Genomic DNA, 22395 nt, shown 5'->3' on the forward strand with positions numbered 1-22395 from the left:
TTCTCTGTATGTAGTGTCACCGCTGGACAAAATAAAAAAGAAACCCTCTGCGTTTACTCAGTCAAAGGTCCATTTTCTCTCTCCTGCTGTCTCATTCTTAAACCTCTTAAACCACCACAAAGTGTCTTAGTTTAAGTATTTCTCTTTCAATTACCCCATGCTATTTTTTGTGTTTCTCTTGGCTTTTTTTCCCCTATGAATTGTCCTGGCGCATGACATCCTCATGCTTTACATTAAAGGAAGCGGAGCTGCTAGAAATAAGACTTTTGCCGCATTTGCAACGGCATCTCTCCAGGGCCACGATAAACCTGGGCCCAGCCTCAGCTCATGCTCCCACTGTAAAGATGAAAAGAAGCCCATATGCTTAGCAACAACCCGGACCAGATCTCGAGCCGACAGACACATCTAAAGGAGTACTCACAGGCTTAGATGACTGGTGCGATAAGAAAGAGTGTTACACAATCAGGTACAAACAGGAAGAAAGTGGGAGAGCAGCAAACCCCGCATTATCTTCTGTTTGGATGTAAATGCCTGTGTAGTACAGATGTGAAGAAATGGCTTCTATCATTAACAAGTGAAGCACTTTTGACTTTGAAAGAGAGGGAGAGAGGAGGAGAGGGGGTAGAGAACAGACATACTGTAGAGAGCAGCTGTTTTTGTGTTTATGAGCAAAGGAGCTTGGTCTTTGAAGGTAACCCAGAGCAGTGCAGCAATGCTGGAGTGTGTGTGGAAGGCTGGCTAATAGGAAGGCTAGGTGAGCAGCTGGATAGAGGCAGTGGTGAACAGAGGGACAGATGGACAGATAGAGTTGATAATGCAGTGAGCAGCAGTGAATGGGAGGGTTGGCTCTGGGGCCCCTGGGCCTGGAGTATCCACACTCACGCCTACACAAGACAGTCTGCGATTGTGTGCATATATACAAGTTAGAAACTGAGAGAAGGACTGGACTGTCTACTCAGTAGTTGTGTGATAGAGAATCCGAGAAAGGCAGTGGGAGGGAAGGAGGGGTGAGAGCAGAGCAGGTTGGGTGCCAGCAGATGAGACAGATGTTGAGCCATACTGGAAAGCATCGGCACAGTGCACCAGGACGCCTTCCTCCACTCTTGACATCTGGGCTTAGCCTGGGTCAAGGCTGCATGGTCGCCCTGGGCAATGAGCCTGTACAAGCCTTGTGGCAAACTGGGCTGGCGCTGTGCTGCCTTTTAAATGGTGTGGTGCACTGAAGCACAGTTAATGCCCTCATATCCAGTCCAGTGCTCAGTGCCCAGGCCAGACAGAGGTGAATGAGACATTGACATAGAGACGCACTCGCACACAAAGAGATGAGAGTGTGTTTAGGAAACCGTGGCTATTAGACAGTGTTTAGACAATGTAAAAGAAGATGTTGGTATATAAAATTGCAATGGCTTAAAAGCAGTTTCCCTATTTAATATATTCAAAAGCCACAGTTGGAAATGTGCAATGCACCGTCATTGCTGGCAGCAAAGAATCTGACAAATATCTGCCACTATATTTTCCACCACATATTGCCACGCTACAACTCATGTCTTTCTTTAAAAAAAGAAAAAAGAAAGACGCACATTTGTTTTTCATCAATTTCTCGTTAAAAGACAAGGCTTACACTCCTGTGTTTCCAGCAGGAAAAACATTCACTCCATAATTGATTATATTGTGTACTGAGCTATCAGCTTTGTTATTTCACTAAACAAATACAGGGCTGCCCGCCCTGATTGCATATCATACTTTTGAGATGTCTAACATCATCAGCAGAGTGTGTAATCTCAGTTTAATGTCACAGGCAGAAAAGTGAACCTCCCCGTTTAACCTCTGCTGCCTCCAGAGGGCTCGTTTTTAATTACCAGAGGCTAACAAGCTGACCTAGGGCGTGTTGTGCTCACTTTGAATCTATGCTTGCTGAGATCTGCTCTGCTCTACTGGGAAATGAGGAATGATGGGGTCAGACGAAGGATATTAGGTTATGTGTTTGCCTTCTGATTTATATGTCCTGTTTTTGTTTTACTTTTTATATTATTTTGTATTGTGATTGCCATACATGTACACTTTTAATGGGACTGGCATGTTTTTCATAGAGAACATAAAATAGAATATTTATCTCTTGCCAGTTCCTAAAAACCCCTGATTGTAATCCCATTAGCTAACATATTCATTTTGATGTTTACATTTGCAAACTGTAGCTCAGCGTGCTGCTTGTTTTTCATGGAAATAAAAAGTGTTAAGAATATTGAGGGTCCTGATATTTTTAAAAGGTTTGACTGCTCCTTCTGTACTCCAGTGTTGGAACACTGACTTTCAGCTTGACCCTCATTACCATGAACCTCTCTCTACGCCACCTGGCAAGCAGTTATGAAGAAGGGGTTATTAGATGTGAGAGCGTCAACTGAGGGAAACAGGCAGATGTGTTCAGCTCAGGGAGACCAGCTTTGGCAGGATACGTCAACTTTCTGACACCGGAGTGATTGTTGTCTCCAATTGAAATACAAAGCCAAAAACATCTATAAACCCTACCAGACTTAATACTGAAAAATACTCACTGAACACTGACATTTTTCCAGTTTCTTCTTGTACACTGTATAGCAACTTAACAGATTTGACTTTCCCCTTGATTGTATTTATTGTTCTTTGGTTCATGGAGGGTTCCTGCTCGGGCTTAAGAGTAGCCGTTGCTTCTCACCCTGTGGCATTGACCTGCTAATCAGTACTAGCATCCTGACTGTGTGCAATTTGAGGCAAAGTCTAATTATGTTCTTTTTCCGGGACAATAAAATTCTTCCCACACAAGGTCAGGGGCATGCCCATCGACAGGCCTGTTAGCAAACATCTGTCCAACAGACTCTTCGACTTAGGCTTGCATGTAGCCTAGAGTGATAGGCAGTGAATTGAGAATATGTTCTTTCTGTCCACTATTTCTTTCTCTCTCTGTCGCTAACCCCACCATCCATCTCACCTCACCTCACCTCACACAGATACACATACGCCGACACAAAGAGTGCCCTTAACAGTGACATTAACTAAGTCTAGCTCAGATGAGAAGAAAATAGAGTTAGGCCCACTCCTGTGTCCGATCCTTTCCGAGACAAAAGACTGTTTGTGAGGGAAGGTGGAGGCAGTGCTATCATTGTGGGAACATAATCAGTCTGTCATTTCCGCTGCCCATGTGCTGTTGTTATCCCTAGGTCCCCTGGAAGAATGGACCTTTTGTACTGCCGCTTATGTGGCAGCGATAAAGTTTCTTACAGGAGCACATATGTGTTTATATCTGCAGATATGTGCATGGACATAAAGTGCTTTATTTGGTCTAAGTCTTCATTTAAACTGCCAAAGGTGAGGACAACAGGGCCGGGTTGCCTTTTCTCATCCAGACAAATGTGTTCTGTGTTCGGCCAAGCAAACCAGGAAATGAGACAAGGTTTGTTGATTGGCCAGTGGAAGCGAAATTAGATTCTCTCTGACAGCACCGTCTGACTGCATAACACAACAAACCATAAGGTTTAGCTAGTCTGAGGATAGCAAGGCAGCAGGGGAGTTAAGGGCTGCTATTTGTCTGATGAAGTGAGGGCTAAGGCTACGTGGAGTAACACATTTTCTCAGACAGTAGCTCTATTTTACAGACCCCTGCCATTTGCAGCAGGAGACAAAACCCAATTTCATCACTTACCTGGTGGCCAATCAAAACACACCTCCAACTGAAAGAAGCCTCCAGTGGGAGTGCTGGATCTGCAGACACACAGAAAAGGCACGAAAATGATCATTTGATTTACAGTTAAATATTATAAATTTTGATATCAAATCAAGAGATAAAAATAGACAAGTTGATTTTAAGATACCGAGCCATAACTTATAAATTACCCTCCAAAATGTGATGCATTTGACTCACGCTGCCTTTTTATGCATCCAATCCCTAATATCAGTGTATTTAACCACCAGTTCAAATATTTGCCACATTATCAACCTCTTAAATTGAGCCTTCAAAGTTCAACTCTATCTGAGGCAATGTTTTGCCATTTGCACCATGCTCTTGGGTAATAATGTCACCAGCAGCTGAAAACCTTACTGAATGAACACCAAGAAATATAAAGTGATTGCATCAGTGTTCTCTGTAAAGATTTCTAATCTTTTATAATGTGTGTTTTTAACATTTTCTGTGATGGCAATTCAACTGCGGTTGGTTGTGGAACGGGACCGTCTCACATTGCTGTGTACAGACAAAACACAGACCAGAAACTTCAATTGCAAGTTGTGTAGAACTAGAGAAACGAGAGATCTTTGCTAACACACTTGCATCCATTCGGCAAACTTTTCTCTGTGATGAGTGGAAAATAGGGGCTCCAAGTATTTGAATGAAAGCCATCTCTGTGTGGTTTTTAAGACTGCTGTCTCTCTCTGGGTTCAGCCTTTGAAATACAGTTAAGACCTTTGATGGAGGTTCTCTGCCAGCCTCATGGAAAGAGAGGAAAGACGTAAAAGAGAGAGGGGAGATGAAGGCAGACAGAGAAGCAGAGAGAGTTCTAGGGAGAGGAAAAGACAGAATATAAAACTTTGAATGTTTGCTGGATTTGGATGTTAACGCCTTGCGGGTTTCTCCACCTCTCTACAGCAACTGTATGCTGCCCAGCTTGCCAGCATGCAGGTCTCTCCCGGAGCCAAGATGCCTCCACTCCCCCAGCCACTCACGGCTAGTGGGCCCATTTCTCCGTCATCTCTGAAGAATGACAAGAGTTCCTCCAGCCCCATCACTCAAGTCAAGGTACAACCCTCGACTACTTCAACCAGCCCACCCACCAACCCAGGCCTTGAGTGGTACTTGACCTAGCCTAGCCTATTTGGTGTTGTCTGAGTAAACTAGCATCTACAATGTTCAGTACTTCAGTATTACACCCGGCCGTTGGTGAGCCCAACCTCTAACAGACCATCAATCTCTGGGGCTTTAACAAGGCCCTCTCTCTCTTAACCAGAACTCTGTGGAAATGGTTGCTATAGCTATGGCAGCTTCAAGCCAGTAATTTGTGGAACACGTGTTTTTTTTTTCTTTCTTTTTCACAATGAAAAGGCTTTTCTTTTTTTGTAACTAAAATGGAATAAATCTCTTACCACGGTGCTATACAACTACTGAGTAGGACTGACAATTTTTTTCCCTTGTAAACAAACTAGGATGTGCTTTCTGCTGCTGTATGGCACGGCTCCACCAGACCTCCATGCAAAGGAAAGGCCGCATACATCCTTCCCGCTCATTAAGGCCATAATCAGAAACATACGCCCATTTGAAGTAGTTTAGTTTAATAATATCACAATGGAGAAAAACCATAAATCATGCCTTCAAATAGTAGGAAAGCACTCCAGCTTTTTGTTCGTGTGCTTGCGCTCACACACAGCCAAAAACACACACCCATTCAGGTCCTCTGCCTCCAGGAATATCCATCAATCTGGCTCAAGTATATGGATGTCAAGTAGGGCAATGTTAATACAAGGCTAATTCTAGTCCAAATATTACCAATTATGCCAAAATTAAGGACTTCAGATGACATGAATTATTCATAAATAAATGGATGGCAAACGTATACTGGCATCATCCCATCCCCATCCACAGTCCAGTGGAATCGGATTGCCTTCAGTTTTGTTTGTCTGTTTTCAGCTTCACTGCATGACAAACTGTTATTGGCACAGCAATAACAAGGCCTTGGGGCAGTCTATGGTAGAGCCATATGTTTGGACAAGGAGACACTTGGGCTTTGAAAAATACTGTTAATGACAGCATGAGCCCTAATCTGATTTTAAAAACTGATGTGTACATCCATGCGACTTATCTTGAGCGGTGTGACATTTTTCTTGTGGCATCTTTGAATTATTCCCATTTACAATCATTCAGCATTTGATTGTATTTAAGAGAATCTAATATACACATTGTTTCATGGTTTTTGCCCAGTTTTAGCTTACAGAGCAGTTTGTTAGTCATAATCAAATATTTAACTGTATAAATAATATTTTTATTCAAATTATACATAGAGCATAAAAAGTGCGAGTACTTTAATATGTCATTATTAAATACCTGGCCTCTTTGGGTACCCGTAGATAAAGCATTTTTGTTCTCAAATGTCCTGTATAAAATGCATTTGTCATCTTATATCAGTAACTGGTCTTCAAGGCCACAACCAGCACAAAAATACAGCACCAAGAAAATCTGTGCTCCCTGACCTCATCTCAGAACCACACTGCACATCATATTTTTTAGGAATAGGCATATCAAAGCTTACGATAAAACCAAGTATGCACAAATGAGGAATGAAATTAGAAAACAAGTTAATGAAGTAGATAATGTAAGTCGACATCTGATGAATGGAACAGCTGTCTTTGATCATTGGCACCGCTGTTATCTGGTCATTATTTATTCTTCGAACCAGAGTGCAGACACAGAGAGCAGGGAGGAGGAGAGGGAGAACAGATGAAGATGTACAGAGAGACAGAATCTGCTTTAATTAGTGTGAACAAAGGCGCTGGGCAACTGTGAGGAAGCTCACAGTGGCGCAGCTCCTAAGAAAGGATGGATGAGAGGGGATGGTAGGAGAGGGGAAGACGAGAAGAGAGGAGAGGGGAAAAAGCAAAATGAGGGAGGAATCAGGGAGGAGGTGTAGGTCACAATAGGGATTCTGTAATTAACCAGAAACAGAGGAGAGCTGTGCTGTCTGGAAACCCGGAGCTCCTCCAAACGGAGGAGGTGGGGGCACCCATTAACATCTGTCTTCTTTCATACTCCTATCTCTTCTGCTGTAGGAGGAGGGAACACAGCCCCTCAACCTGTCTGCTCGGCCAAAGACGACAGAACTGATCAAGTCTCCTACGTCCCCGACACAAAATCTGTTCCCCGGCAGTAAAAGCAGCCCTAACAGCTTCATGAGCAAGGGGGGTACCCCCAGCCCACTTGGAGGTCTGGGCCGGGGATCTTCTCTGGGTAAGACGTCAAAGTGTTTCCACTTGACAAACACAGATTTACTCTGTTCAAACATACACCTACGCTATACACTCACATCCAGAGAGACCAGAGTAGAAAACGTTTGTACGGATGCATTTTGGTTGTTTTTCTTTTCTTTTTTCAGCATGACGTGCTAATTTCACTCTGCTCTGTGTGCATGCAGATATTCTGTCCAGCCTAAACTCTACCGCGTTGTTCGGGGACCAGGACACAGTGATGAAGGCCATCCAGGAAGCTCGGAAAATGAGGGAGCAGATCCAGAGGGAACAGCTGCAACATCACCAGCAGGGCATGGAGGCAAAGCTGTCTGCCCTCACTTCAATGGGCCTCAACAACTGCAGAGCTGACAAGGTTAGAACAAGTTCCATTTCATCTTTCTCTTTTTTTTTAATCCCTGAATCAGGTCCTCTCTATTGCAGGACTTCTCTAAAAAGGAAAAAATGTTAGTAGCTGACCACAAGACTGTTTGCTCTCCCTGCAAGTAGCGGAGGAAAGAAACTATGCAAGAAAGTGGAACATGCCGATTTTGCTACAGCATTAATTCTTAAGACTAATCATTTTCTTTAATCCAAGTCCAGGGAGGTCGTAATGATAACAGCTGGCATAGTTTAGTGTGTTCATGTATGTTTACTCAAATTAGCATGAATATGTTTGTGTGTGCGTGTTTAGAAGCTTGTGCGTTGCCGGTGTTGGTGTGAGGGCCATGACAGGCCATGGCACTGCCCGGTGTGGGTTAAGAAGACTCTGAAGTCTCTGCCCAATTAAAGCCGACTTGCAGCCCTCTCCGTCCCCTGACACGGGATGGGGTTGCTTTGTACCAGGAGCACACACTCCCAGGGATTCCCTTTAAAAATATCTTCAATCGATGAGTCAATCAAGGAAAGAAAAAAGCTGTCCTCCTCTCTTCAGCTTGATGCCATGTTGCCAGTTGGCTGTGAGGAGCAGGCAGAAACTGGGAGCGATGCTCATTAATATTTCAGCACCTGACACTTTCAACCAACAGCCTCAACTAGGTCAATGTATATGTAAAAAAGTCAATGAATATCTATTTTGATTTCCGTCTAATTTGGTGTTTGGAAGATATCACTGTCTATGCAGGTGGCAATCAACTATGCTCTTACTGAAGTGAGGCAAATAAACCGATGCAGCCCATCGAGGCGATGGAGAGGAAGCACAGAAGCATGAACAAAGATAAGAAACTAACTGAACTGATCAATCTCGTAATTCCCCAACAAAAAACTCAAATAGATGTGACTTAATTTAAGAGACGAACAGGTGTGCCGCCTTCCACAAAAGATTTGTGAGCTTTTATTTTATTATTTTAGTTACATTGTGACACATCACGCTTCAAGCACGAGTGTTCAAGTACCCTTTAGTCATCCTCAGTCACAGGAGCCGCCTCCCTGCGTCACAACTGAGGTGAACCTGTGGTCAGCCAAGCAGTTAATTCTGGCATGACAAGAAAAGAGCAGAACAATGGCTTAATCAACAGACTGCACACACCTACAGCTACACTGTCCGTGTGGTATGTAGAGCATAAAATGTTTTTACTTTCTTTTTAGTCGGTTTAAGGTTTTTTTTCTTTTCTTTCAACTTTGCACTCAGCTTGTGATCAGCCAGTTTTAGAGCAATAATCTGAGATTGTAGAGATCCTTTCTTTTTGCTTGAAATAATGACTCATTCCTCACCAAAACACCTTTTGTCTGTATTTTTCAGCACTTACTTGTTTATGGCAGTAACAAAGTGAATGTATAGTATTCAATACTAGAATGTATGAAAGGCAATAAAGTACTATTTAGAACAGTTGGATCGCAGTATTGTGGCTATTTAGACCCATGCATGCCTTTGAAAAAACTATGATACCCACCTCTTTTTGTGACATATCAGTCCTGTTAAACGGCACCTTAACTGAGCACACCCTTGGACTGCCTCCTACGCAAATCATAGTGAGATATTGTCACCTCTTAGTTTCAGTGACACTGGTCCTATTAGGATGGTGTAAAATTAGATGCAGGCTTTATCAAGTCAGCTAAAAGAATTGCCCCCATCATCTTCATCCTTTGGCTGTAATAAAGAACAGTCAGTTGTAATTCAGCAGTGAAATGAGAGAGAAGCCGAGCGGGTCTTTTGCTGATACAACAAGCCAGCAGACTAGAATGGTTCGAATAGCCGAGATAAAAGCTTTCACTTTGGTCAGTTTCAGAATATTAATATTTTAAGAAAGCACCTCACCTGACATAAATATGGCGTGGTCTTTAATAACCCCCCTCCCAGTCTCTTGTTTGGAAGTTTATCAAAGTGAGAGCTTACATGAAGAAGATTCTGGAAAGGTAACATAAATGGGATTAAGGAGAGGTTAAGATCATTCAGTGTGGCTGTTAGAGGGGGATATTAAATATTGATTTATCCCACTGTAATGACCGGGCAGAGGAGTGGGTCTAAGTGCTGCTTAGAGATGGATCAATTCATCTTTTCATATAAAGTGTATCTGAACAGTACAATGCATTCCTCCCAAACCTTTATCACCATGACTCTAGCTCTCTCTTTCTCACTCTCCCTTCCTGGCCATTGACCTAGGAGAACACTGTGTAGATCAGACTCTGTTCTACGGTATACAAGGCTTTAACCTGAGGACATGTGAAATATTCATGTTTTACAGGAGCAGATTTTCCTGCTTGTCTTTTTATTTGTCTGTTTTTACTATATCCCATCAGTACAATAAAACCTTTTACAACCCTTCTGCAATTTGCCTTTTTAAAATATTTATCTATAGGTATTATTGTCTGCAGAGGCAATTACTTTGTTCCATTATTTACCATCTCTTCCTCACACAGTGGAAGCTTTTACCTAGAATGCACCAGTATGCCTGCAGTCATATACACTACAACCAAATCCATTTGTAACCATTTGAATTTTTCCCCTCTATAATGCACCATAGCTTCAAGTGGACATGTTGTTTTTCAGGGTCATATGAACCATAAGAAGCATCTGCGTGTATATGTTTTTACTCAGATGTTGCATGGATGCATTTTTGACCTGAGGTACCGCCTGCTAATACATTTCCACTGACTCAGCAGGACAGAGCAATCATTTCAAATCATTCATATCAAATGTTCAAGCTGAATTAACACATGAGAGATGTAGAAAGCTAAATATTTCAAAAAAGTTTTCAATAGTAGGCTTGTATCGCCCCATTGTGACATATACTGCATACATCTACATAACGAAGTGATAAAAGAGTTTTCGTTTTTATGTAATTAGCCACATTAAATAAAGACAAAAAAAATCCAAGTGGAATTCAATACATTTAAAAACTGGCCAAGTGTACAATCAATAGTGTAATTGTCTGGAAACTGCAAACTGCCTGTTAATGAGCAGAGGAATTCCTATTAAGAAGAAAGAGTGTTAATTGAATGTTCAGCCTTAGTCATTCATGACTATGTGACAAAAGTCATTTTATACATTTCATCTATTATGTGCACACACACACAAGCAGTGTACTACATACTGTTTGATCATGTGACTAAATCTGCAGTTTTTTTCACAAGTGGTGCATAAACAAATCTCTAAAATAGGAGCATCAACCTCTTTTGCTTGAGTTCCAATAAACTGTAGTATGTGATGTTCTGGAGGTGTCAGATAAAATATATTCCTCTGCTGACATGTCCCTAACCGGAATCAAAAGGGGAAAGGTCAGTGCATTAACCTATCGAACTGCCCTTTCTGCCCCACAACTCTCCTCTCCTCAGTATTGATGACTACAATTGTCCATTTCCCGTTTCCCAAAGCTCAGCCTGTAAATATTCAAATGAGCTTACACTGGTGCTCCAACAAAATCCAGACTCCTAACCTATTGGTTATAGTGGTTATACTGTTCCCCCCCCCGTGTGTGTGTGTGTGTGTGTGTGTGTGTGTGTGTGTGTGTGTGTGTGTGTGTGTGTGTGTGTGTGTGTGTGTGTGTGTGTGTGTGTGTGTGATGCCAGGACTCTATTCAGGCAAAGCCCTCACAAAGACTTTGAATATAATCTTGTCTGGTTTGCAGCCCTGGAAGCAATTTTCTGCTCCTTTTCGACTGCTGTCTTGGAAATTGCAAACCAAGGCATTTTGGCTGCAATGTAAATCCTTGGCATACAAGGGTTTGCCCATCCAAATTAGATTATGCTCCGCTCCCAGACACTGGCTGTAGCCAGCAAGTGCTATTGTGAAGATTGCTTACATTAATGCTTTGTCCAATTGTTCAGCTCAGTCAAAAGAATAAAAAATAATGTATGACTCGGGATAAAATGCGCCTGTGCATGGTGTGTGTGTCTGCGGGCTCCTGTCCCAGGTCAAGTCTTTTGCTCTCCTGCCTCTTCCCCAGAAAGACATCAAGAGTCCATCTTGGTAGGGTCATTTGGCGATGGTGGCTCCATTATTTTCTACAGTTGTCATCTAACATAGTGCATTTCTGGCTGGCTACAGTTGATTAGAAATGCTGCTGGCCCTGGTGGCTAAGACCTGTGATGCTGTAGTCACCACAAGGCACATTCAACAAAGGATGAGGAAAAGAATAGGCTACAAAGGACCATTTATAGTCTATGGTATTGTTGCAGTAGGACCATGATGGCCAGAGTGTCCAACAAGTCTTGATGTGTTGTCTGGATGTGAAAGGCGTTTTGGTAGAGCCGCAGTTTGAAATATCCTGCTGTTGGTAACCTGAACAGGTTTGATAAGGCTGGAGATTTAAGCCCAACTTAACATCGAACATTTCTGGTTCATCAAGAATTGGAAATTCGTAAAAGTACATGTTGTCACCACAAATTACCTCAGCGGTGCGGCAAAGAAAATAGGAACTGAAAACCGTGTTAGAAATGTTTCGCAGCACTCAGATTGATACACAATTTATGTTTCAGCGCACGCGGGCTGAATTGAGAATGACACAGTATTGCGACATTTTCCTTCCAACCACATGTGTAATGTAATAACATGATCAGAAAATGTTCATAGTAGACATGTAGAAGTAAATAAACTGTTTCAACTAAATTTCAAACTAGCACTGAAGGGTCACACTGTGTGGGTTTGTCTTGTTTTCACTGCAGCAAAAATGATCTTGAATAATGAAAATGCTTTTTTTTTTTTCACGAAAAAACGAAACTCACAGAAAGCACACAAGAGGTTAGCTTACAAGATGTTTAAGTGGTTTAATTTAATTAAATTAAAGGCCTTTTAAAACAAACGGGTTGATGCCCTGGCAGTACAAATAGGACTGGAATAGCCGGCCATCTCCGCTCTGTGTGATGTTGAGTATGACTACTATGGAACAGATGCCAGGCTTTTGTGGCTGCTACTGTTGATTCTGCTGCTGCCTGCATTAGCCTTAGCAAAGGGACATCTATGGGTAAAAAGAGAGCAACAGCCTGCATGAAAGGCACTGTGGGTTTACCGCATGGCTGGATGTACTTAACATTTAAATGGTTCAAAACTAGCAAAAACTACTGGAAAGCTGCAGACTTATAAATAACCTTACAACTGGTTACAATACAAATACAAAACAGATGAGGTGCTGAGCTGTGAGAAGCTGCAGCCATGTTAAAGTGCAGTCTTTGTCTGCATCAGGACTGGGACAGATTGTTGAGGGCTTTAGTCTGAGACCCTCAGAGTCTTCACTCAAGGACTGAAGACCACAGTGGTGACTGACACTTGATACACAAAGCCCTGCATTGTGGTCAGGACTACTGCCTTCAGCTTGCCACATACCAGGTGTGTGATATAACTGGAGCCAGTTCAGCACATTATCAAATATAAGCGGGAGTCCTGTCGCTGTAAAAGCTTGAATCATGAGATCTTAATCATATACAATCATACACTTTCCAGTGTGGTGAGATTTAGTTTAATGGTTCTCACCAAGTGCAGTTGTAACTGCTCTCATAATTCATAATGGGACTTAAATGTTTCATTTAACTGTGGTGTGAGAAATGTAAAGTTTCACTTACTTATTTATTTTATTTATGTAGAAGATTCAGTTTTCATTTCACAGCCAAACCCGATCCTCCAAACCGAGCTGACTTCCAAAAACTGCACCACAGTTAGTTTTCGCTGTACTTTTCTTTCATGTGTATTTGACCAATCCCGATCCATCTGGATTTGCCTTTGCCTTTTTGACTAAAGCTATTTGCAAAGGAGAGAGTGAAGGAGTGTCAGGATTGGCAATGCGTTGCCTAAATATAGGGCGGAGTAGGCACAATGCACAGGGCCGTCCGCCACCCGCCTCTGCCCAGAATACACACCCTGTGGGTAGAGCAGCAGGCCTCCGGCACATGTTCTGTGGCCAGCCAGATTAAAGCTTTCCTTACAACACTGACAAGGGCCCTTTTGGGCTCCCTCGCCCAAGACGTTACACAAACTTTGCTATCTACCCCCTTTTTTTTCTCATCTTCCTCTGTGACTCACAGTCTCCCTGTGAGTTCCCTCACAAGCCAGCCATGTGCAACTGAACAGATACATGTGTTACCAAACTTTAAAGACAAAAGACTGCACAGGCAGGGCAGATGAGATTATTGTGGGTGGCAGTTCTCCACTACAGCTCTGAGTGCACTGCTATAATTTTAGTTGTGGGGAGGAGAGCTGCATGCTGAAGTCATTTAAGGGAGGGACAAGTTGCTTGCCAGCGGTCGTGGTCAGAGTGGGAGGGAAATGATGTGTACTGTTATATCTTTTGTTTCCTTTCTCTTTATCTTTGTCTATTCACACCAGCCTCAATTTGTTCTTATTTTGCGTTGTTTCAATACATTTTCCTCAGCTGGCCTTGTAGCATTTATGTTTGGTTTTTGCTACTTTAAAAACCATATATACATATATATATGTGTTTGGGTTTTGTTTTGTTTTTTTAAATATTGGCCATATACTGATTGGCTCCCTCTTTCAAAGTCTCTCCCTCTCTTTCTCTGGCAGGATGGCTAGCTTCCCCAGATACTGCATGTCCTTTGCTACTTCTCTGTGTCAGAGTGATCAGTAAAAATTTAATGACACTATAAAATAATAAAACTGCCATTAATTTATCACAGCACTTGATGCGTGTGCAGTAAAGAAGCATTAGTTCACTGAATCTTTTCCAACCTTAAAACAAAACCGGGATGCTTTGCGGATAATTTACAGCCCTAATTTCCAGTCTATTTCTAATTCACCGATATAAATTATGGAAATTATAACCAATAAGTATATTAAGCGCAGTATATAAAATTTTATGAAAATTTGTGGTACCATATTGCACAGATAGTCTGATATTAATTAGCATAGCACACAGGAGGGGAATACTGCAATTAGACCATTACATTACAGCACGTAAAAGAGGTTGCATAAAGTATATGTAGATGTTTTTCCACTAACCACAACCTCCCCTTTTCTTTTTTTCCTTTTTTTTTTTCCTTGGGTCAAATTAAGTAAAGCTACCTCAAAGACAAGAGCTTCATTCAGTCTTGTCCCAGGCTGTCTGGTGTGCTGATGCTCACTAATCATATGACTTTGTGCGGTGGAGAAAGAAGTTCAATGCTGAGCTAGCCATTAATGAAATTCATTGACGGATGGTCCCTGTTCTCTTTCCTTCTCAGCCCAACATGATGCTTAATGATCATGAGTTTATAAAAGGACTTGATTGATCAAGAGGGAGCAACGAAGCGCAGAAGAGGGACGAGATGACTACTTTATTACAGACACACACACTACCCCATGAATACCGCGTCTTCTGAGCAGACTGTCCAAGTAGCATCTGAAGCAGCACCATCGCCCATCCAGCTAATCGCACTTCAGTCACTTTGTCATCAGGCTGCTAGCTTCTTTCATTAAGAGCAATAATGTGGCTGGGTGATGAATGCGCGTCTGTGCGTGTGTGCGCGCGTGCTTGCTCGTGCGTGTGTTGCTTTACACAGAATGTGACACAGAGAGAGGCACCATACTCCATCTTCGCTTTACAAAGTGTCCTCATGCCCAGCAGGGACCACCACATATGTCATAATTAGAAAACACTTAAGTAAGCAAAGGGCCGTCAGATAGACAGCCTCTAATCACAGGCCATAAGCAGGTAGTGGTTAATTGTACATCAGAATCACTCAGCTGGCCATAAATAATGACTGCTCCTTCAAGTATGATGGTAAATTGCAGTGCTCTTTCTGTCTCTTGCGTGGTCCTTTCTTTTGAGGAATAGTTCTTGAATAAATAAAAGCATGAGGAAAATCAAAATACTGTGAAAGGCCTCAAATGGACTTGAACTATCTTCATTCTTCATCTTGTCAGAATTTTTAACCCCCAACAAAAAAAATGCACAAAAGGAGAATTAAAAAAAAAAAAAGAAAACATTTTAAAGAGATTTCTTTTTTTGTTGTTCTTGCCTCTGTCACTATAATACATTTTGACTTTTTTCACCAGCATGATTTCATTTATCATAATAAAAACAAATAAGTTCGAATAAGTCGGCTAGCTGGCTACAGGCATAAACTAAATGTTTGCGGGCACAGTTGTTAGAGCTTCTTAATTTTTTATCACCTGGGGAAAAAGAACTTCCCTGTGGGGAGAAAACGTGAAAAAACCCAACAAAAACAAAACAGTGGAATGCCTCACAGAGGAGGGGCTCAAAGATTAATGTGTTTGTTGGTGTCGTTGCATGAGGCAGGGGAGCTGTTAGTATTGTGTGGGGACTCTACCTGAGTGTCTGCTCAGACTGCATGTGATAGGCCTGTTTAGAAAGAAAAGAGGCAGAGGTCAGCGCAGACAGTGCATCTTTGGCAGAGATTGAACGTGCACCCTGGGAGTAAAACAAATGCTTTTTTCTGAATGGTGGCAACATGCCTGCTTTTAGTGTCATCCAGGCAAACCTGGGAGGGGGGGAGATTATTTGTATCATGCAGAGTCAAAGTGTCCATCTCCTAGTTGAGTCTTTAGAGAGGAAGACAGCCCTTTGCTAATGCCCTGTGTATTCACTGAGGAAGTAGGTCATTCAACAATGGAGCCAGCAGCAGTCGGCACTCTCCCCTTGCATAATACATTAAGTGTAATGTGCAGCAACTATTCAGAGACCCCCCGAAAGCTGTTATTTTATTCTGTAAATGCACATGGACATGACATTTAATATTGTCACGGAGCGCTGAATGACAGGGTTTCATTGTGCGACAAGTACAACATGATGCCAAGTTTAATCTGAGCACAAAGAAACATGACAAACGGGAAAACACGGTGTGTTCTCCAAAGCATGAACTCTGAATAAATGATGGGCGCTGAGCTCAGGGCGCTGTAGACTGGAAGTCAGGATGTAAGGAGAAGATTACAGAGGAAAATCTGAGCACTGCAAAGAGGGCCACGGCCCCATTGTGTGCTCGGGATCACAAAGTATCCTTCTGTAAATCTATTTAGAGCACCCCTGGCCCTCACTGTCTCGCTGCCTCCTGTCATCCATTATAACAGCTACAGAATAGAGAGATGAGGAAAAAGCTGCATCTAGCTCATGTCAAAAGAGCAGCTTTTCAAAACAAACTGCATTTATCAAAGACACTTTTTTTTTCTTTTCAAATTTTCAGATTTGTGATGGAGTTTGTTTTTTTTTTTCAGCTGTTTTGTCACTGTAAAAAGGTGTATATGTGCTGGTTTGTTTACCTGACTCTTTGTATATCTCTGTAGGAAAGAGCACACTTTGACAGCATTGGGCACCACCTTGGCAAGCTGGGTGAGGATGGAAAGCTTGGCCACAGAGTTATTGACCTCACCAGGCCAGAAGATCTAGATGGTAAGGCCATTATTGGGTCTCTTGTTTTGTTTTGTTTTATTTCATTGTTTTTCTGCCTTTTCCCTTTAATTATTATTACATGCTTTTAAATTCAGTCCTTACATCGGCATAATTTGTAACATTTTACTCAACTTTCTAAACTATCCGGGGGGGGGGGGGGAATATTAAGAGCAATGGGTGGATTGTCTACACACTCAAAACTGAGTCTACCTTTTAAAAGAAAAGGGAGTTTTGATGTGTAATAAAGGCCTACTGCTCAGTACTGCATGCAGAGCGGTTGGGACAGTTGTGTGCAAGAGAGAAGTGGTGAATGCCGTTTGAAATGAGCCATCGCTCTGAGGTTTTCACAGGTAGGTGAGCGAAGAACAAGGGTGCCTGAGGACAAAGCTGGCTTTTTTCCAAGCTTGACTCCTGTTGCTGTTGTTGCTTGTCTGAGGTCCTGGGCGCATGTGTGTAAATTCTGATTACACCAGTGTGACAAATCGTCATCTGCTTTTGTGGAGCTGGCTCCTACACAGGAGCAAAGAGTTCCTCAGTGCAACTAATATTTGTCTGACATAAATATTTGTGGCAGTTTCCATGGGACTTCAGAGCCAGAGCAGAAAATAAAATGGTTCTGACTCATCTTTCAGAAAGTCTCGGGGCAGAGGGATAGATATTTCTCAGGACAATGTAACACATCGGCATTTTCCAATGAAGTTTTAGGCACGTTTCAGTTCAGTTTTAGAACTAAATGGTTTTGCTCAGTTGGTTCACATAGACTTTTTTTTAAAAAAAATCTTGCTATAAAAATATTTGTTTACCAACTTCAAAGCACATTTAGTTTCACATCACACCCAATTCTGAAGATGAGAATTAGAGGTGCATTTAGTGGATTCATTTACATGTTTCCCATGTAAGCCACAGCAGAAGATCCCATCCCACCCGTCTGACTCCTTGGACAGATGTGTTTTGAGTGCTCATTCTCCCAGTGGTAACCCTCCCTCTGTGGCTACTGTGGAGTCAGGACTGAAACAGAGTGCGCACCAGGGAAGTTCTGTCCTTTTAAGTCCTGTTTAGAGCCGAGGGAAAGGCTAGCACCAGACACCGCACATCAGTTTTCCCAGTGGGTTATGGATTAGGAGCAAGCAAAGGTTAGAGGAGAGAAGAGGTCCTCTTCCCAAGGTGGGGGGGTGGCTGGGAGACAGGGCAATGGACATAACTCAAAACACAGTTAGCATTTCTTCTATTACACCACATACATATATATATATATATATATATATATATATATATATATATCGGTCTGTGTCTTTAGGCTTTACCAACAGGAAGGCACGGAGATGAATGATGTGAAGCAGGATTTTGAGATGTGAACCACAAAGTATTTACTCTTCTGAGAACATGCTTACATCTGAAATCTTGTGAGGATTTTCTCTTCCTTGAACCAAAGAAAGCTCGGCTCCCTGGCATACCATAACATAAAGAAATATACAGTGCACGAAAATATTTATATTCTGTTTAATAGCATAAATATGAAAGCATAGAAAACATTAGCCTTCTAGATTATGTAAGGTCAAAGGTCATCCAGGTGCCAAGTATTTTTTTTCAATGTGAATAAGATCTGCTGAATTGAAACTTGTTCTAAAAAATTACCATAAAAAACCACAAATGTTTCTATGACAAAAAGGCAGTTTTATCCAAAAAATGTAGCATCAGTAACTAGTTTTGGAACAACCTATAAAAATAGGAGGCAAATGAATTTGGAAACATTTTAGCCCCCTCCCCCGAGTAGATCAGAACACACTGCACATACTTTTGGTGTTTCCTGAAAGGGAAAATTACTGGGTGCACCACCTCACCCATACATAGGGTGTGAAAGCCCATTGGTGTGTAGCAGCTTTCCATCCAGAACAGAGTAACCGCATTGAGCAGGCACAGTGACTTCTGTTATCGCGGCAGTTCACAGAAAGCTTTAGGTTCTTTAAGCTAATATTTGCAAAGCAGGCAGAAACCCAACTCCGAACAACCAAAAGTGTGTGTGTGTGTGTGTGTGTGTGTGTGTGTGTGTGTGTGTGTGTGTGTGTGTGTGTGTGTGTGTGTGTGTGTGTGTGTGTGTGTGGGAATGGTTAAAAAATAGGAATAGATGGGATTTTCATCATTTAACAAAGTCACAAGCCACACACATGATCCCTTGGCAAATTCATTAGGTCTTTACCAAATACCACAAAAGCCTGAGCCCTGAGGCCCTTCGTTCATTCACATATGGCAGTATGGAGCTGCCATATGAGGTTGTGTGTTTGTCTAAAACGCCCCCATCACTCAGGGTCTACAAAGAACAAAGGAGTTGTTGAGAGATGTGTGCAGGCAGGAAACAGAATTAATCTAAAAGCCCAATGAGATAATATCAAACAAAGACTGAAGAACAAAAGAGAAGCTTCAGCTGAGAAGTGTCCTTGTGGAATAGGATAAGAAAAACAGTAGTCTTGCACTTTTGCTACAGATCACTGACAATGAGTTTTCTTTACATCGGTAGCTCAGAGCTGTTGTGAAGTGTTATATGGGCTGATTGTTTGAAGATGTTTGTTTTTCTTCTGCTGTGAGTCTGTGGGAATCAAGCTCTGGCTTTTATTGCCGGGGAGTTTTTCTGGAAGAAAGCTTAGATGAGAAGCCTTTGACATAATAACGTGTCAAGTCACAAAAACAGTAGGTGCACAGGTCAAAACAATCAATAAGAAAGTTCTGTTTTGAAGCTGGCAAATTGAAATTTAGAGCAAACGAACAAACGTGTGTATTTCTCTGTGAGTGTCAGAGGCCGAGAAGTTGTGAAAGATTAAACTAAATGCATAAGACAGCTGGCTCTGCAGGCAAAAGTAAAAGCTGCGGCATGTTGAAACAAGCTGCCTGTTTGTTCCCAAGTTCCCACGTGTGTGCATGCATTCACACACTATCACACACACACACACACACATATACACACAGAGGGTATGGAAACCCAAACGATCCCAACTGGGTACTAAAAATAAGACAATTGAGATGTTTTAATGTGGTTTACATCACTTGTGATTTTCACCGGTTTAATTAGCATGCCACGAACTCAGACTGGACCAGAGCCACTGAGCGCCGCATCCTGTCCGTCCACACACATTAATCTCGCCTGATCCTGCTCTGAGGGAGAGGCTCTATTGTCAGTAGTAAATGCCTTCACTCAGAGGTGTTAGATTTGATCCCAACAGGGAGGGCTTGGCAGGTTTGCGTGATTGTTGCCTGCTCACTGAGGCTCATCCTTTTTGAGCGGATTCCTGGGTGACATTATGTGTCTGCCCATAGAACAAAGATGAGTAAGGAGGAGGAGAGGGGGCAGCTGGGGCAGCGCTACCCTCTGGCTTGCTATATGGTCGAGTCTGAGCCTGCAGCTCACAGGTGTGACAGGCTGTGGGGCCTCACTACATTCTCTCTCCATTTCGCCCCCTTTCTTTTTTTGTTTCCTTCTTCCTCGTTATTCACTTTCCCTTTTCGTTCTTTATTCCACCGTGTGCGCACACACATAGACACACACACAATCATTCTTTCACACTGTAATTCATGCTGCTCATCTGCAGTGTTTCCAGGAGAGACAAATTAAAAGGGGATTCTCATATCGCTCTGTCACACTTGAGCTGCGGGCCTCATGAATCACAATAAATTCTATTAAGCAGCACTCCCTCTGTTTCGCTCCCTCCCCAGCTACCACCCAGGGGGCCTGGCCCTGTCACCGCTAAACATCTGTGTTTATTTACACAATCACACACCTAACTAACTGATTCCTAAATGTCCTGCCCCTCCTGGAAAACAATAGTTATTGCTCATTTGCAAAATGTCAGAGCAGCGTTGCGATTTTCTGCAAAAATATGGAAACAACCTGGCAGTAAATTGCATGTTATAGTTGCAAGCAATTTGCTGTGTGAATATACAGGATGTCCCCGATTAAGTCATATATATTACAGGGGTTGAATAAGGAAGCAGTTCTGTACTTCAAGGTGCTTTCAGACAGATCACAGACCTCGCTGCTATTTCAGGTTAAAGGTCTTTCGCAAAGTTGGGCTGTTCGTTTCTCCGAGGCAGCTTCCATCACTTTCAGTATTTTACATATCCAAGCCACACAGCGTCTGCCTCGGAACAACTTACGAGGTGCATCACTCCTGTTGTTCAAGTCTGCAGTTTTCTGCAGCATCTGACAGAGCAGAAAGCGATGCTTTTCTGCGTGCAGTCATGTGCAGCAAAAGACCATGCCTCATCTGGATTCCCTCCAATGAACCTAGTCACGTGGCTGGTTTCCTGGCTAACTATGGATGTGGCACTAGGTGATGGCAGGCAGTTGTTTTGTCCCCCCCCCCCCTTCGCTCTACATAAGAAGATCACCTCTGCCCATATACATGCGCACCAGTATATAAATTGCTGAATCAGTGTCAGTGATAGAGTAATGGCACGGCAGGCATCGTAAATTACGGCAAGCGATCCCAGGGCGCAGACACTGGCTGTCGTGTCTGAGTGAGCGCTGCGCTCCTGAGCTAATGAATACCTTCATCTGGCCCCGGCAGTCAGCAGATTGCCCCGCGTTGATGGATACTGTCAGCCCTCCGCCACACCACATTTCATTGCACAATAAACATGGTTGTCAAAACCAAACAAAGTGAAATCAATTCATCCTGTACAGTGAGTGCATGCTAAATGAAATTAACGTACTGTGGGGTTCGGTGGCAGCAAAGGTAGTGTATTATTTTTGAATTCATGATGGCTTTCGGGCCAACAGCATTTGAGGGAGCTCAGCAAACAGAGTAAAACGCGGTGCTTGCAGAGGTAGAGAAAGTATTTCGAAAAGTAACAAAAATCTCTAATTTGGTGCATATTTTACAAGACTGTGAAATTAAAAGAACACAGGCGTCTAGATAGCAATGATGAGGAAACGCATTTATATATGGTTAAAAGGACATTTTGGCAACTGAAAATGAATCTAAAGTTATAGATAACTATGCATTTATTACCTTTCTCTGCATATGTAATGTTTAGTCTGTCTATTTAAGACAAATAGAGAGACCAGCAAACACCTGCAATTATATGAGTTTGACTCATAAGTAAATACACCTTTTTATTGGCTTTCCAGGTAAAGGAAGGGATCATAAATGTGGCTCTTTGGCTGTTAAACATGAGCTGCTGAAAAGTCAATTCATCTGCTTTTGCACTGTGAGAAACAGGCTTTTCTACTAGGTAGGTTAGACCTCAAGAATTCTTACCCTGTAAACAAAAACAAAGTTCCAGCACACCTTTATCTCTATTGTACTGCAAGTATGTTGCCTTTTTAAAAAGACTTGTCTCATATAATAATTCTGAAAACAGGACATGTTCTTTTGAAGCGAAGACACTTCAACTCTTGAGGCTGAAAATGCTGCAGTAATACCTTCAGTGATTAGAGCAGGGCGAGGCTTCTGTGGATTTGGAATTAATGTCTCTGCACAGCCCTCCATTACTCATTAAGAGTTTGATTTTGTTTATCAACTGAAATAATAATAGAAATCAGACCCCAGGTAACGTGTGCCAAGGCTGCTAGTGGAATGGTCTAATGAGAAGGCTTCACATGTGGATGATGAAATATGCATGAGTCATCCCAAGCTTTCTTTTCCAGATTTGAGATCATTAAAGA

The 22395-nt window shown here is 42.3% G+C and overlaps 1 protein-coding gene across 8 annotated transcripts in view; it reads left to right on the forward strand.

Annotated features, from left to right (window-relative positions):
- The window catches only part of sox6 (SRY-box transcription factor 6), a 132610-nt gene that overhangs the window by 102094 nt on the left and 8121 nt on the right, over positions 1 to 22395 (forward strand). For all 8 annotated transcript variants that reach the window (XR_013971872.1, XM_080884273.1, XM_080884275.1 and 5 more), the window contains 4 exons: positions 4616 to 4765; positions 6787 to 6964; positions 7149 to 7336; positions 16631 to 16736. Coding sequence is in view for 7 of the 8 variants with exons in the window: in XM_080884273.1 (XP_080740399.1) it covers positions 4616 to 4765; positions 6787 to 6964; positions 7149 to 7336; positions 16631 to 16736 (622 nt within the window). In the remaining variant the exon portion in view is untranslated. The remainder of the gene's footprint in view (positions 1 to 4615; positions 4766 to 6786; positions 6965 to 7148; positions 7337 to 16630; positions 16737 to 22395) is intronic.

Source organism: Rhamphochromis sp. 'chilingali' (genome assembly GCF_963969265.1).
Source record: "Rhamphochromis sp. 'chilingali' genome assembly, chromosome: 6".
In the NCBI taxonomy this organism is placed as follows: domain Eukaryota; kingdom Metazoa; phylum Chordata; class Actinopteri; order Cichliformes; family Cichlidae; genus Rhamphochromis; species Rhamphochromis sp. 'chilingali'.